The sequence below is a fragment of the Fusarium falciforme genome, chromosome 10, assembly GCF_026873545.1.
Source record: "Fusarium falciforme chromosome 10, complete sequence".
Lineage (NCBI taxonomy): Eukaryota > Fungi > Ascomycota > Sordariomycetes > Hypocreales > Nectriaceae > Fusarium > Fusarium falciforme.
The window spans coordinates 2,843,590-2,856,082 of NC_070553.1; the positions used below are offsets into that span (position 1 = coordinate 2,843,590).

General features: G+C 53.1%; 3 protein-coding genes across 3 annotated transcripts; 1 reads left to right on the forward strand and 2 right to left on the reverse strand.

Moving 5' to 3' along the window:
* Positions 1 to 8: 8 nt before the first annotated feature.
* NCS54_01275800 (Lysophospholipase NTE1) lies at positions 9 to 4,793 on the forward strand (the record flags this gene model as incomplete). The annotated part of the gene is made up of 3 exons (XM_053157981.1): positions 9 to 295; positions 343 to 3,257; positions 3,430 to 4,793. 3 exons carry the CDS (start codon positions 9 to 11, stop codon positions 4,791 to 4,793), a joined length of 4,566 nt encoding a protein of 1,521 aa, XP_053013956.1.
* A 1,203-nt stretch (positions 4,794 to 5,996) lies between these two features.
* Positions 5,997 to 7,706, reverse strand: NCS54_01275900 (Hypothetical protein; the record flags this gene model as incomplete). Its single annotated transcript, XM_053157982.1, has 2 exons — positions 5,997 to 7,531; positions 7,658 to 7,706. The coding sequence occupies 2 exons, from the start codon at positions 7,704 to 7,706 to the stop codon at positions 5,997 to 5,999; spliced, it is 1,584 nt and encodes a 527-aa protein (XP_053013957.1).
* Positions 7,707 to 8,878: 1,172 nt separating this feature from the next.
* NCS54_01276000 (Putative 3-isopropylmalate dehydrogenase) lies at positions 8,879 to 10,364 on the reverse strand (the record flags this gene model as incomplete). Its single annotated transcript, XM_053157983.1, has 7 exons — positions 8,879 to 9,079; positions 9,150 to 9,184; positions 9,245 to 9,361; positions 9,415 to 10,009; positions 10,095 to 10,166; positions 10,221 to 10,241; positions 10,314 to 10,364. The coding sequence occupies 7 exons, from the start codon at positions 10,362 to 10,364 to the stop codon at positions 8,879 to 8,881; spliced, it is 1,092 nt and encodes a 363-aa protein (XP_053013958.1).
* Positions 10,365 to 12,493: the final 2,129 nt, after the last annotated feature.

The window sequence follows — 12,493 nt, forward strand, 5'->3', positions numbered from 1 at the left end:
CTTCAGCCATGGCATCTGATCCGTCAAATGCCGCCCGCGTGGCCGGCCTCGTCTCGGAGAGCGTCTCCAACGCCCTCAGCAGCTCAGCACCCTCTGCCATGAGCGCTATGCCCGCCGCAGCCGCCCATGAGTCCTACAGTTGGCTAGGCCTCTTTGGATGGCTGATCTGGTCCATCTTCCACATCGTCTCGACCATCCTCTACTGGGTGATCCGGATCGCAACGATTAATTTTCCTTCCTTCCTGTACCACTTGTTCTCTACAAGCTGGACAGTCACCATGAATGCGACCACGCTGTATGTTGCACTACGCGCTTCACGATGCACGTCGCTAATCCCAACAGCATGTTCATCATGGCGGGCCTCGTCTCGGCGGTGAGCTGGGTCGTCAGGTATCGCATCCTCAATATGTACTCGCGTCTGCCTCCCGAGCCGCAACGCAAGGAGCCAGAGATCGACCTATTTCCGGATACCCACGAAGGTGGCACCAAGTCGGGTCTGGCCAATTACTTGGACGAGTTCTTGAGTGCCATCAAGATCTTTGGCTACCTTGAGCGACCAGTCTTCCACGAGTTGACTAGGAGCATGCAAACGAGGAAACTCATTGCTGGCGAAACCATCAACCTGGAAGAGGAGAAGGGCTTCTGCATCGTCGTCGACGGTCTGGTTGAGATTTTTGTCAAGTCGGGTCGAAGTCCTCGTGCAGCTGCCGCGTCTAGAGGACGTCTTGACCTAGACTCTTCCGATGAAGATGATGTCCCTCCTGGTCAGCAGACCTACCAACTTCTGACAGAAGTTCGCAATGGCGCCCCAATGTCATCGCTCTTCTCTATCATGTCTTTGTTCACAGAGGATGTTCGACTACGTCCAAACGATGACGACGACGACGTGCATCCTACAAAGAGCAGTGGGCTGAGACACCCAAGCTTCCCGAAAGAGAACGTGTCTCGTGTTCCATCAGATGCGCACATCTCCATACCGAGCTCCCCTCAGGAGGATGACATGGATTCCGAGGCAAAGAAACATAGTGGGCGCGGAACTCCCAACCTGGACAACATTGTCAACGCCAGAATCCCGCCCATGTCTCTGGACGGATCTACTCCTCCTCCTCCTCCTCCTGGAAGACCCCCTATGCCTACTAGGGCGACCTCGAGCTCGGCCCACCCAGACATCATCGCTCGTGCTACCGTGGACACAACCATCGCGATTATTCCTGCAAGCGCTTTTCGGAGGCTTATCAAGATCTACCCGAAGGCCACTTCACACATTGTCCATGTCATCCTCTCGAGATTCCAGAGAGTCACTCTCTCCCAAGCCTTCAACTACCTGGGTCTCACCAGTGAAGTGCTGCAGACGGAGAAGAGCATGATCAAATACACAATGTGTCAGCTCCCCAACATCTTGCGGGGTGATGCTTTGGAACGGTTGAAGGAAAAATTCAATCGCGAACGGGAGCGCACAGGAGAGGGAGAGGAGACCAAGGGCATCGCTCTACATAATTCTGCTGCAACTCGCCGACGAAGGTCTAGCACGACCCTTCGAAAGGAGGCTGTACTGCAGTCGATGACCAAGCAACGCCCGGCTTCGGTCATTGCCAGCAACATTGCACCGCTTCGTGAACGGGCTTCACCACATACCCCGAGTCCTGGTGACCTTTTGGCGAATATTCAACTCGCGCGTGGTGGTGGTCGCTTCCCTCCTGATCAGCGATCGGTTTCGGGAGCGTCGATGAGACGACAAGGAACCAATCCCTTGGATGACCGATTTTTCAATGACCCGTTCGACTCGAGAAGGCATGCTCGCATGGCTATTGATCCGCGAGAGTCGGTTGACGAGGACAACCTCTTCCGAGCTTCTATTCTAGAGTGTATGTTCAAGTCGCTTGGCTTGGACTCGAACGCAAGTGCATCTCGGGAACCGGAATCAATGGAAGGTTCTCCCAGGCTTGTCTCGCTGGACCAACGCCGATCAAAGAACCTGTACTCTCACAACAATGCCTTTGGATTCATGGGCCCTTATGATGGTTCTGCGGACGGGGAAACCGAGTCTGTGACATCCAGCGGGATGGCTCTTCATACGCCAGTCAACGCTCAAGTCCTGGCTCACGACATGAGAGACGAGGTTGAGATTGTCTTCTTCCCCAAGGGCTCCGTTCTCGTGGAGCAAGGGGAGAGAAATCCGGGCCTTTACTATGTTGTTGATGGCTTCTTGGACATTGGCACAACGAGTGATGACGACCCGCACAACATTTTGCAGTCCAACGGGATCGGTTCACTCCAGCCGGACCCTTCCTCGCCAGATCCATCTGAGATGGGATCGTTCCCTAATCTGGCAAAAACGGAGGCTGCACGAGAACGGGTTGAAAGCCAGAGTCAAACTCCAGCAAAGCACCGTCGAAGCGTTGCTCTCGTCAAGCCCGGTGGCCTGGCTGGCTACATCGGAAGCGTGTCCTCATACAGGTCCTTCATTGATGTCGTTGCGAAGACGGATGTGTATGTTGGGTTCCTTCCCCGTGCCTCTCTGGAGCGAATCGTGGACCGATATCCAATCGTTCTTCTGACGATGGCCAAGAGACTGACAAACATCCTGCCCCGTCTCATCCTGCACATTGACTTTGCTCTGGAATGGGTTCAAGTCAATGCGGGACAAGTCCTCTTCCACGAAGGAGACGAAAGTGAGGCCATTTACATTGCCCTCAATGGCCGCCTTCGTCTTGTGCAAGACCGAAAGGGCGGCGGAGTGAATGCCTTGGCTGAGTTTGGACAGGGAGATAGTGTTGGCGAGCTTGAGGTGCTCACGGAAACTGCTCGTCCTGGGACTTTGCACGCCATCCGAGACACGGAGCTGGTGAAATTCCCCCGAACCCTGTTCAACAGCCTGGCGCAGGAGCACCCAAACATCACTATCAAGATCTCCAAGATCATTGCGTCCCGGATGAGGGCAGTGATGAATGACACAGCCAAGTTCTCCAACAAGGATGCTGGTGCTGGGCCGAACACGTTCATGCGGAAATCGACGATGAACCTTCGCACAGTCGCTATTCTCCCGGTGACAGCGGGCGTGCCAGTTGTCGAGTTCGGGAACCGCCTGATGAATGCCCTCGCACAGGTTGGTCCTGCAAATGGAGCCACATCTCTAAACTATGCCGCTATTCTCAACCACCTGGGCAAGCATGCCTTCAACAAGATGGGCAAGCTGAAGCTATCCCAGTATCTTGCAGACCTGGAAGAGAAGTACGGTCTGGTTGTCTATGTCGCAGGTAAGCTCTAACCGTTCTCTTTTCCTTTCACATGTTATGATGAGAAATTTCACATCCCAGAGGCAAAGCCGATGCTGGTCATTTATACTCTAATTTTTTCCTGAATATGTTATTCTGCACAACATTTCTTGCAATGCTTGTCGAGGCTTTCACTAACATGTCGGTCTCCTAGATACCAATGTCAATTCGCCATGGACGCAGACTTGCATCACTCAAGCTGACAGCATCTTGCTTGTTGGACTTGCTGAGGGTTCCCCAGCCATTGGCGAGTATGAGCGTTTCATGCTTGGAATGAAGTCTACGGCCCGAAAATTGCTAGTATTGCTGCACGCCGAGCGATACTCACGGCCTGGCCTGACCCGGTCGTGGCTTCAAAACCGTATGTGGATCAATGGCGGTCACTACCACATCCAGATGGCCTTCAGGACAAATGAGATGCCTGTGCATCCTCCTTCCAAGAGGCTGGGCCAGGCACTCAAGGAACGTGTCCAGGTGTTGCAGGCGGAAATTCAAAAGTACACATCTAGAAAGGTGCATCATACACCATACTACTCCCCGGACACGACCTTCAAGGGCGACTTTCATCGATTGGCTCGGCGACTCTGCGGCAAGTCTATTGGACTTGTGCTTGGCGGAGGCGGCGCACGAGGAATCACACAGATTGGCATCATCAGAGCCATGGAAGAAGCCGGTATTCCTATCGACTTGGTTGGCGGTACTTCAATCGGCGCCTTTGTCGGAGCCCTGTATGCGCGACATGCAGACGTGGTGCCTATGTTTGGATTTGCCAAGAAGTTTGCTGGGCGCATGGCCAGTCTCTGGCGGTTTGCTTTGGATCTTACCTATCCATCGGCATCTTACACGACAGGGCACGAGTTCAACCGTGGTATCTTCAAGGCATTTGGCGACACACAGATTGAAGACTTTTGGCTTGAATACTACTGCAACACGACCAACATCAGCAAGAGCAGGGCCGAGTTCCACACAAGCGGATACGCATGGAGGTATATCCGAGCGTCCATGTCTCTGGCGGGCTTGCTTCCCCCGTTGTGTGATGAAGGCAGCATGCTGCTCGATGGTGGTTATGTTGACAACTTGACTGTTTCACACATGAAGGGTCTAGGAGTGGACATTATCTTTGCCATCGATGTTGGAGCGCTGGATGATGACACGCCACAGACGTATGGAGACTCCCTCTCTGGAGCGTGGGCATTCGTCAACCGATGGAATCCATTCTCGTCACATCCTAACCCTCCAACCTTGGCAGAGATCCAGGCGCGGCTGGCGTATGTCTCAAGCGTGGATGCCCTGGAGCGAGCCAAGGCGATGGCAGGATGCATCTACATGCGACCACCGATCGATGACTACGGGACCCTTGACTTCCACAAATTTGACGAACTGTCTTCACTGGGATACAAGTATGGACAAGAGTTTTTGCAGAAGATGAGGGATCAAGGAGTTTTGCCATTGGTAGAAGAAACGGAAGCCAAGAAGGCATTGAGACGGACTATGGCACCTAGACGAGCGAGTATTTGATTGCGTTTACTTGAGCTGTTAAAGATCAAAGTACAAGAGCAAGCATAGACACCCTCTGTTATAGATATGCCATTAGATTGACGTTGAATACAAACGAGTTGACGTCTTACAATATGTGTCCCATTAGAAAAAGGAAGCAAGTCTCGTGGATCTTGTGTCACAGGCAACTGAGACTCTTGGCATGCGGGATGACGATGTTACAAATCCTAATAATGACCAAGATCAAAGGTGACATCATAAAGCATGAATGAGGCTTCGAGTTAGACCTTGGGGCGTCACACCAATTAGCGTCAGCCATGGCCCAACCGTCACTGGTGACAGGCACAGCCAAGGATTCAACTGGAGATGATGAGGTTCAAGCCAAGAAGCATCGCCTTGAGTGACATGAAGCAGCCCTATTCGTTTGCGGGGGCGGCGAGAAGTTTATAATGACGACTTGGGACCCTACTTGATATGTGAGAGGCAAGCATCAAAGTTGAACAGAAACGTGGCTGGTGACTAGGACCGATTCTGTGTCGCAGATGAGAGACAATACGACATGCATTGACGCTGTCTGATCAGGATATGCATACACATACGGAATACATATATCTGCTGGCTTAACTTGTCAACTACACAACCACTCGCAACGATATCTCTTATCCTCAATATCAGGTCTATTACCCACCAAATCCACATCTACAAAACCGCCCCTCATGGCAAGAAGACGGGACACAGCCTCAGAACCTCCCCGAAGCCCTCGCCACCACTCTTCACGACAACAACCACCTCCCCACCGCCAACGTCCAATCCAACAAAAAGAATGCGGCTTCGACTGGACGCCGGGCATCGTACTCGCCCTGCTAGGCGCTCTGACGCTTTTCAACTACGATTTCAACAGATATAAAAAGAAGCATGATGGGCGTGAGAGGGATGATTGGGATGATGAGCGGGGGAGGAGGAGGTATAGGTCGACGAGTAGGCGTGGGAGTGAGGATGATTATTATGATTATGGGGGAGGGAGGAGGTTCTCTCGATGAATTTCATGATTGAATGGGTACAATGAATTACGCAGCAACAGAAGGTATTGGCAAGGAATGTATTGTCAAGTTACTATTGTGACAGCAATAAAGAAGCAAGCACAAGGACAGAAAGACAGTTTTGTGTTCGCCATCTTATCCACCTCATCCCGGGATATATATACCACCAAACTCCAACACCCATCTACGCCTTGGTCGCCTGAGCCTTGGCCCCATTGACCAGAGGAGTCTCGGTCTTGTTGACAATCTGGACATCCGCCGTTCCGTTGGTCACGGGCTTCTTAAGCACCCGGCTTTCTGCCTGCTCGACCAGAACCTCAAACACCCGCTGGACGTGCTCCTCTTCAACCTTTGCCACGCCTGTGCACACGCGGATGGCGAACTTGCGGTTGATGACTGTCGCTGTGAGGAAGAACTCGCCGTCCGCGTTGATTTTCTCGTATACGGCCTCGGTGCGCTCGTTGATCTCCTCTTCAGTAGAGCCGTTGACACGAAGGGTGACCAGTCCAAACCGTGCCTTTGTGAAGACAGTAAAGAGATCAGGTCGAGACTCGATCTTGGCCTGCAGAGATTCTCCCAGCTCGATGCCATGACGAACATGAGCCTGAAGCCCCTTGACGCCAAAACTTCGGAGCACAAACCACAGCTTGAGGGAGCGGAATCGACGACCAAGGGGGATCTGCCAGTCACGGTAGTCAGTGACGAGCTCGTCGTCGCTGAACTGGTTGCGCAGGTAGGGCGGCTTGATGCTCAGGGCCTGGATGAACCAGGCGCGGCGGCGGACCCAGACGGCGGAGCAGTCAAAGGTGGTGAGCATCCACTTGTGCGGGTTGAAGCTGAATGAGTGGAAGGATGAGAAGGTCTTGGCGAGGTGCTTGTTCTCATCGAGGAGGAGGGCGGTTCCTGCGTAGGCGGCGTCGACGTGGACCCAGATCTCGTTGGGGGTGTCAAAGGTGGGCTTGAGAGCCTCGACGACAGCCTCAAAGTCGTCGACGGCGCATACATCGGTAGAGCCAAGGGTTGTGGTGATGTAGAAGGGATGCAGGCCCAGAGCGCGGAGGTCAGAAATGGTAGTCTCGAGAGCGACGCGGGTCATGGAGAAGCCATCTTCCTCAAAGACGGGAACAGTAGCGAAGCGGACGCCGAGAATCTGAGCAGCCTTCTTGGTGCTCGAGTGAGTACCCGAGCTTCCAACAGCAACAAGCTTGCTCCTGAACTCCCACAGAGCCTCCTCCTTCTCGTCCGTGTCGTCAGGGAGGTGAGCAGTAACAGCGGCGAGGTACTTTTCACGGGCGGCCACCATGTTTGTGAGGATAGCCTCACTGGCGCTTCCGTGGATGACGCCTCCGCCATGGGTAGATCCTCCACTCAAGAAACACTCGGGAAGGCCAAGAGCCTGAGCGAGCCAATCCATGACAACAGTCTCAAGTTCAGTAACAGCCGGACTACAGATCCAGTTGAAATGGGCGCCATTGAAGGCATTGGAGTAGAGCTCAGCGAGAGCGGCCGGGTAACTGCTAGAGCAGGGAAAAAAGGCCATGAAGCGAGGACTGGCCCAGTGAGTGATGCCGGGAAATATCTTGGTCTCGATGTCGTGATGGATATCGGACCACGGCTCAGGATCCTGAGGCGGCGCAGAGGGGAGAAGAGGCCGGAGGTATCCGGGCTTCACGTCGGAGACGACGCGATGAGAGGCGACATTTTCATCCCAGTCGACGACTTTTAATGTCAGTGAATATGATCTTCTTTGTGAAGTTGAGATGTCCGTGGAAAAAAGTTCCGAATTCCGAGTGCGGGGGGAGGGGCAACTTTCAAAAGCATCATGACATGGGAGTTTTTACTCACTCTCATCGATGGCCGCCTTGGCCACCTGTCGAAACTCTTGAGCATCCATGATTTATAGAATTGATCTTGTTGTTGTTATCCCTGTAAAAGAGTGTTTGCTGTTGTTGTTGTTGTTGTTGTTGTTATAAAACGAACCTCTGGAGGAAGACAGCTGCCCTTTTATTCTTAGTCCAGCTGAAGGAAAAAAAAAGACTCCACCACCCTCTGCGCAAATCGACCGAGGTCGCAGAATGTCGGAACTTGCACCATTCTCCCGCGTGTGGCGTGGGGAGACAATATCGCAAGTAAAGAACAATATCATGTCCCATGAGAGGTGAGGAGGGGTTAGAGAACAATACTAGCACCGCACTGTTGTCATGATGGTCAACGCACCCGCCATCATCATTCGGAACCAGGTCATGATGAGAAACCGAAGGCTAGCCGCGCGTAAGAAATGCACGCATGTCAAAAAACATGGAGACTTTCGACGCCCTTAAGTAGACATTCATCCAATGATGCCCTGTCCCGGATATCCGGACAATCGGGGGTTGTCAACGTCCGTCCACACCAAGATTTGGAGCTAGCGGAAGTCCGAAGTGCCGTGGCTTGTCTTGTGCTTGAAGGACAATAGAAACCGTCTCGATGCCCCTTGCAGGTTTGCTTCGAGTTTAATTGGTTTCATGGTTCGTCTAGAATTTAAACAGTGTTTGCTTTTAATTGGGGGTATTCACAGTGTAGATGCGTAACGTTATACTGGCATCTCGATCATGTCCTTAATTGTTGTACTTGAAAGCTAAGTCTCCAACACCACTATCGAGGTGCCCTGCATCGAGATCATCTTGACGTACTGCAGTACTGTCATGGCCCTGATGAGAGAAGCCAGTATTCTGCGCTTGCTTGCTTGTTCAAAGATGGCATCGAGGCCTGCCTCCCTGCTGGTGGATTGAGGATTGAGGCTTGGCCTCCGCCGCCATGAGAATCGAGCATGCTGCTGGAACATCACACCGGTCCAGCACGACCAAGGAGAACAAGGTCAGGAAAATCGATATCGAGTCCAGCAGGCAGTATATTGGCCAAAACCTCCACGTCCCCAGCGCACCGTCTCGCTTTTCTGTCAACCACTGCTTTTCTCCACCACTTCTGTTCTCGACTCGTTTCGCTTCCCAGCCACTATTTTCTTCAAATCTTCCCTATTTTCCCGTTTCAACCTCTCTGTGTATTCTCCTTTTCGCCCGAGACATCTCACGCCTTGAGAATCTTGACCAGCTCAGCAACGATGGCATCTCCTGCTTCTGCGGTGCTCGTGCTGCCGCCCATGTCCTTGGTTCTCAGCCCGGCGTCGATGGCGGTGCGGACCGCGTCCTCGACGATTTTAGCCTCGTGGGCGAGATTCAGAGAGTAGCGGAACATCATGGCCACGGAAAGGATGGTGCCGATGGGATTCTGGAAATCATGTCAGCTCTGTACTTGCAGCGAATCGATAGGAATCGCCCAAAACGGGGTCTTGACGCACCACAATCCCTTTCCCTGATATATCCGGCGCGCTACCTGTCATCTGCGTTAGCGACTGATGTCTACATGAGGGCCCGAACAGGATAGGAGTCTCACCATGAATCGGTTCATAGATACCAGGCACTGCAGAGCCCGGAATCCCGCAGAGACTCGCGCTCGGGAGGAGCCCTATGCTTCCAGCTATGGCACTCGCCTCGTCGCTGAGAATATCCCCTGAAAACTTATTAGCTAAACTGCCTTCGAGGTGGACGAGGTGCCTCGCTCACCTGCCAAGTTGGGCGCTATCATGACGCCATTCAGCTGCGTCGGGTTCTTGACCATAATCATGGCCGCGCTGTCAATAAGCTGATGCTCAACCTTGAGATCAGGGAACTCGTTTTTATAGACCTCCTCAACGACAGAACGCCAGAGTCTGCTTGTTGCCAGCACGTTTGCCTTGTCTAGCGAGATAACCCGCGAGTCTCCCCTAGTCCTGGCCAGGATGCCGCCCAGCCGCGCGATACGCTCGATTTCTGGTTTCGTGTAAACAGTAGTGTCGAACGCATTAACCCCATCGTATTCTTTTCGCTCTCCGAAATACAGGCCCGAGGTCAACTCCCGGACTAACATCATGTCCATGCCGCGGCAGACGGACGCCTTCAGGGGGGAGGACTCGACGAGGGCGTCGGACGCGAAGAAGCAGGGACGGAGGTTTCCATAGGCGCACATCTCACTGCGTAGCTTTAGGAGGCCCTGCTCCGGGCGGACGGCGCCGGTGCCCCATTTGGGGCCACCGATGGCGCCGAGGAGCACGGCGTCGGCGGCTTTGGCGGCGGCGAGGGCCTCGTCTGTGAGGGGGGTGCCGGTCTGGTCGATGGAGCACTGGGGAGAAACATCGAGGTTAGCAAGAGACTTCTCTCGTGGATGTCTTTGGGCCGGTGTGATCCGTCGTCGGGGGACGACTTACCCCTCCGAGCAGGAGGTCCTGCAGATTGAATTTGCCAGCAGTCGGGCTCAGCTCCTCGACCGTCTTGATAACCTGAATCCTGCGTCAGACATGCTCAATTGCAGGTCGCAAATACTAGACTCGTACCTTGATTGCCTCAGCAACAACCTGTCAAACAACCAAAGTCAGCCTCTCTCCGTCCAGAGTTAAGGGTGGGAAAGCTCGGGGGTAGTCAATCACCTCTGGGCCACAGTGGTCGCCCGCAAAAACAACAATGTTGTGTTCCGCCATGGTTGCAATACTTGTTCGTATCAACCTAGCCAATAAGCAATGAGGGATGTCGTAGGAAGGGAGATTGGAAAAGGAAGTGAGGGGATTGAAGAATATATTCGAGAAGAGCGAAGTCGGGGACGGCTTGGAGGAGAACCCTAGGTCCCCACCCCCGCCCCCCACCTGCCGAGATCGGAGAGGAAGGAAGCTTCAGCCTGCTTCGACCCGCTTCAATTCAGGAAAGGAACCAAGGTGATGTACAGAGCAGGACCACATAAAGGCAATATGGAACATGATCTCATACATACGTAGCGTTCCTCGATCGGCCTGTCGGATACGGATACGGAGATACACTTGTTCATAGATGTCACCTCGGTCTCAGTTTATCGATGCAACAGCATTACATCCGATATTACATCCGAAGGCAAGCTTCAAGAGTCGCCCTCTTAAGCACTAGGGATCACCTATGTGAACCACATAATTGGCTTTTACTGGTTACCTACCAGCTGCCAGCCCTGCTCCCCTGCAGCGCCCTCCTTCTGGCGGTGTCGTCTTGTCGCAGGTCCTTCCAGTACGCCGGCGCTTTTGCGGTAGTGGTGGCTCGTAGCGGCCGTGGAGGCTTGTGTCGACGGTTGGGGCTTTTTCGGAGCGCGTTGAGTGTCTCGCTAGCGGTCTGGCATCTTGCCAGCGGGCTTGAGGTATGTCGAGAGGGCTGGCAGCGGGTGAGAAACTTGACATCGAGCGAAGATCGTAACGTGTCTCATTCGATGGTGTCGACATCCGTAAGCGTAGGTGGCTGAAAGACTCCGGTGGCTGAAAGACCCCCCTCCCGACTTAGCAAAAGCATCACCCTGCCGATCTACCTGCTACCCACTGGAGTTGCTGTTCAAGAGAACAGCGACACTATTGTCCCTGGCAGAGATGGCATGTGGTTTCCTGTGAACAGACTCACATATGCAAGTCCGTTTCGCTACTCTAGCTTTCCAAGGTTTTCGATTTGCAAGATATTTACTGATGTATTCCAGCTTTTTAGATGTTTTTCTAATTACATCGGACTTCCCGACATATAAGTTCGTCAGGCCAGGGGTCCATTGCTCCCTAGGCTACGATGCCGCCCACACAGCTTCAAACCTGTGTACGTAAGACAGTTCTTTGTCGTGAAGTTTTCAATCTTGTCTTGGGGGTTTCAAGGAAATTTAGTTACTGTCGTAGGACCTAACTATGTTGTCTACACGAGGAGAACACCCCCTAGTTCTGTGCAAGAGTAATCTCAAGAATCTGGCTTGGCGATGACTGCGTCAAAATACTGTAAAGCATTCAGGGATAGCCTGTGACAAGCAAAGACAGCGTGTCGGAAGTGTATAATCATCACGCTAAATTGCAGACGGAGACACGGCGGCGTCGTTGACAGCAGTCAAGGACAAGGTACGAAAGCAGGGTCAAGTCTGCCCATCCAGCAAAGTGAGGGGCCCCCTACATGATGATGCCTGACAAGGCGGACGACACACAGTAAACTCACGATGATCTGCTGACATGGAACAATCCCCAGCTGCATCTCTTGATTATCAGATCAAACTCATCTTGCGAGTTTTATGTCATGGACGACAAGGCGAAGAGCGCTTGTGGTCTGACAACCGCTAATAACCCGAACATTGCATCGTCCCTCGGCGGGCCGACATCGGCGCGGCCAATCAACGCCGGCACCCATGGCGGATGTGGCCCGTGCGACAGGGCTTCCATCAGAAAACTTGGTTCCATTCCTTCTAAACGACCTTGTCACCAGATCCGCTCCCTCAATTAACAGCAGAAACGACGGCAACGTTGATGAATTGTGCCAGCAGTAGACGGCAACAAGGTGCGGATGACCGTGTGGGTTGCCTTTGACTAAGCGGGCCTCCAATGCACGGTACCACGTGGCTCTCAGTCCCATCAGCCGACGGCATTCCCGACCGGTTTTTTGGTGAGGTGGTGAGCCGAGAGTGGTGTTGTCCGCCTTTTCTTCTTTTTCGCTCCTCGCTCTTACACCCCTCGACGTGCACGATTCAGGAATGCAACGTTTGACATTCCTACCCTGATCATGCATATTCGCGTAGCGCCGTCAGATCTAAACTAGGATCCATGCTGCAGATGCACGTTCTTCACAAGAGTCA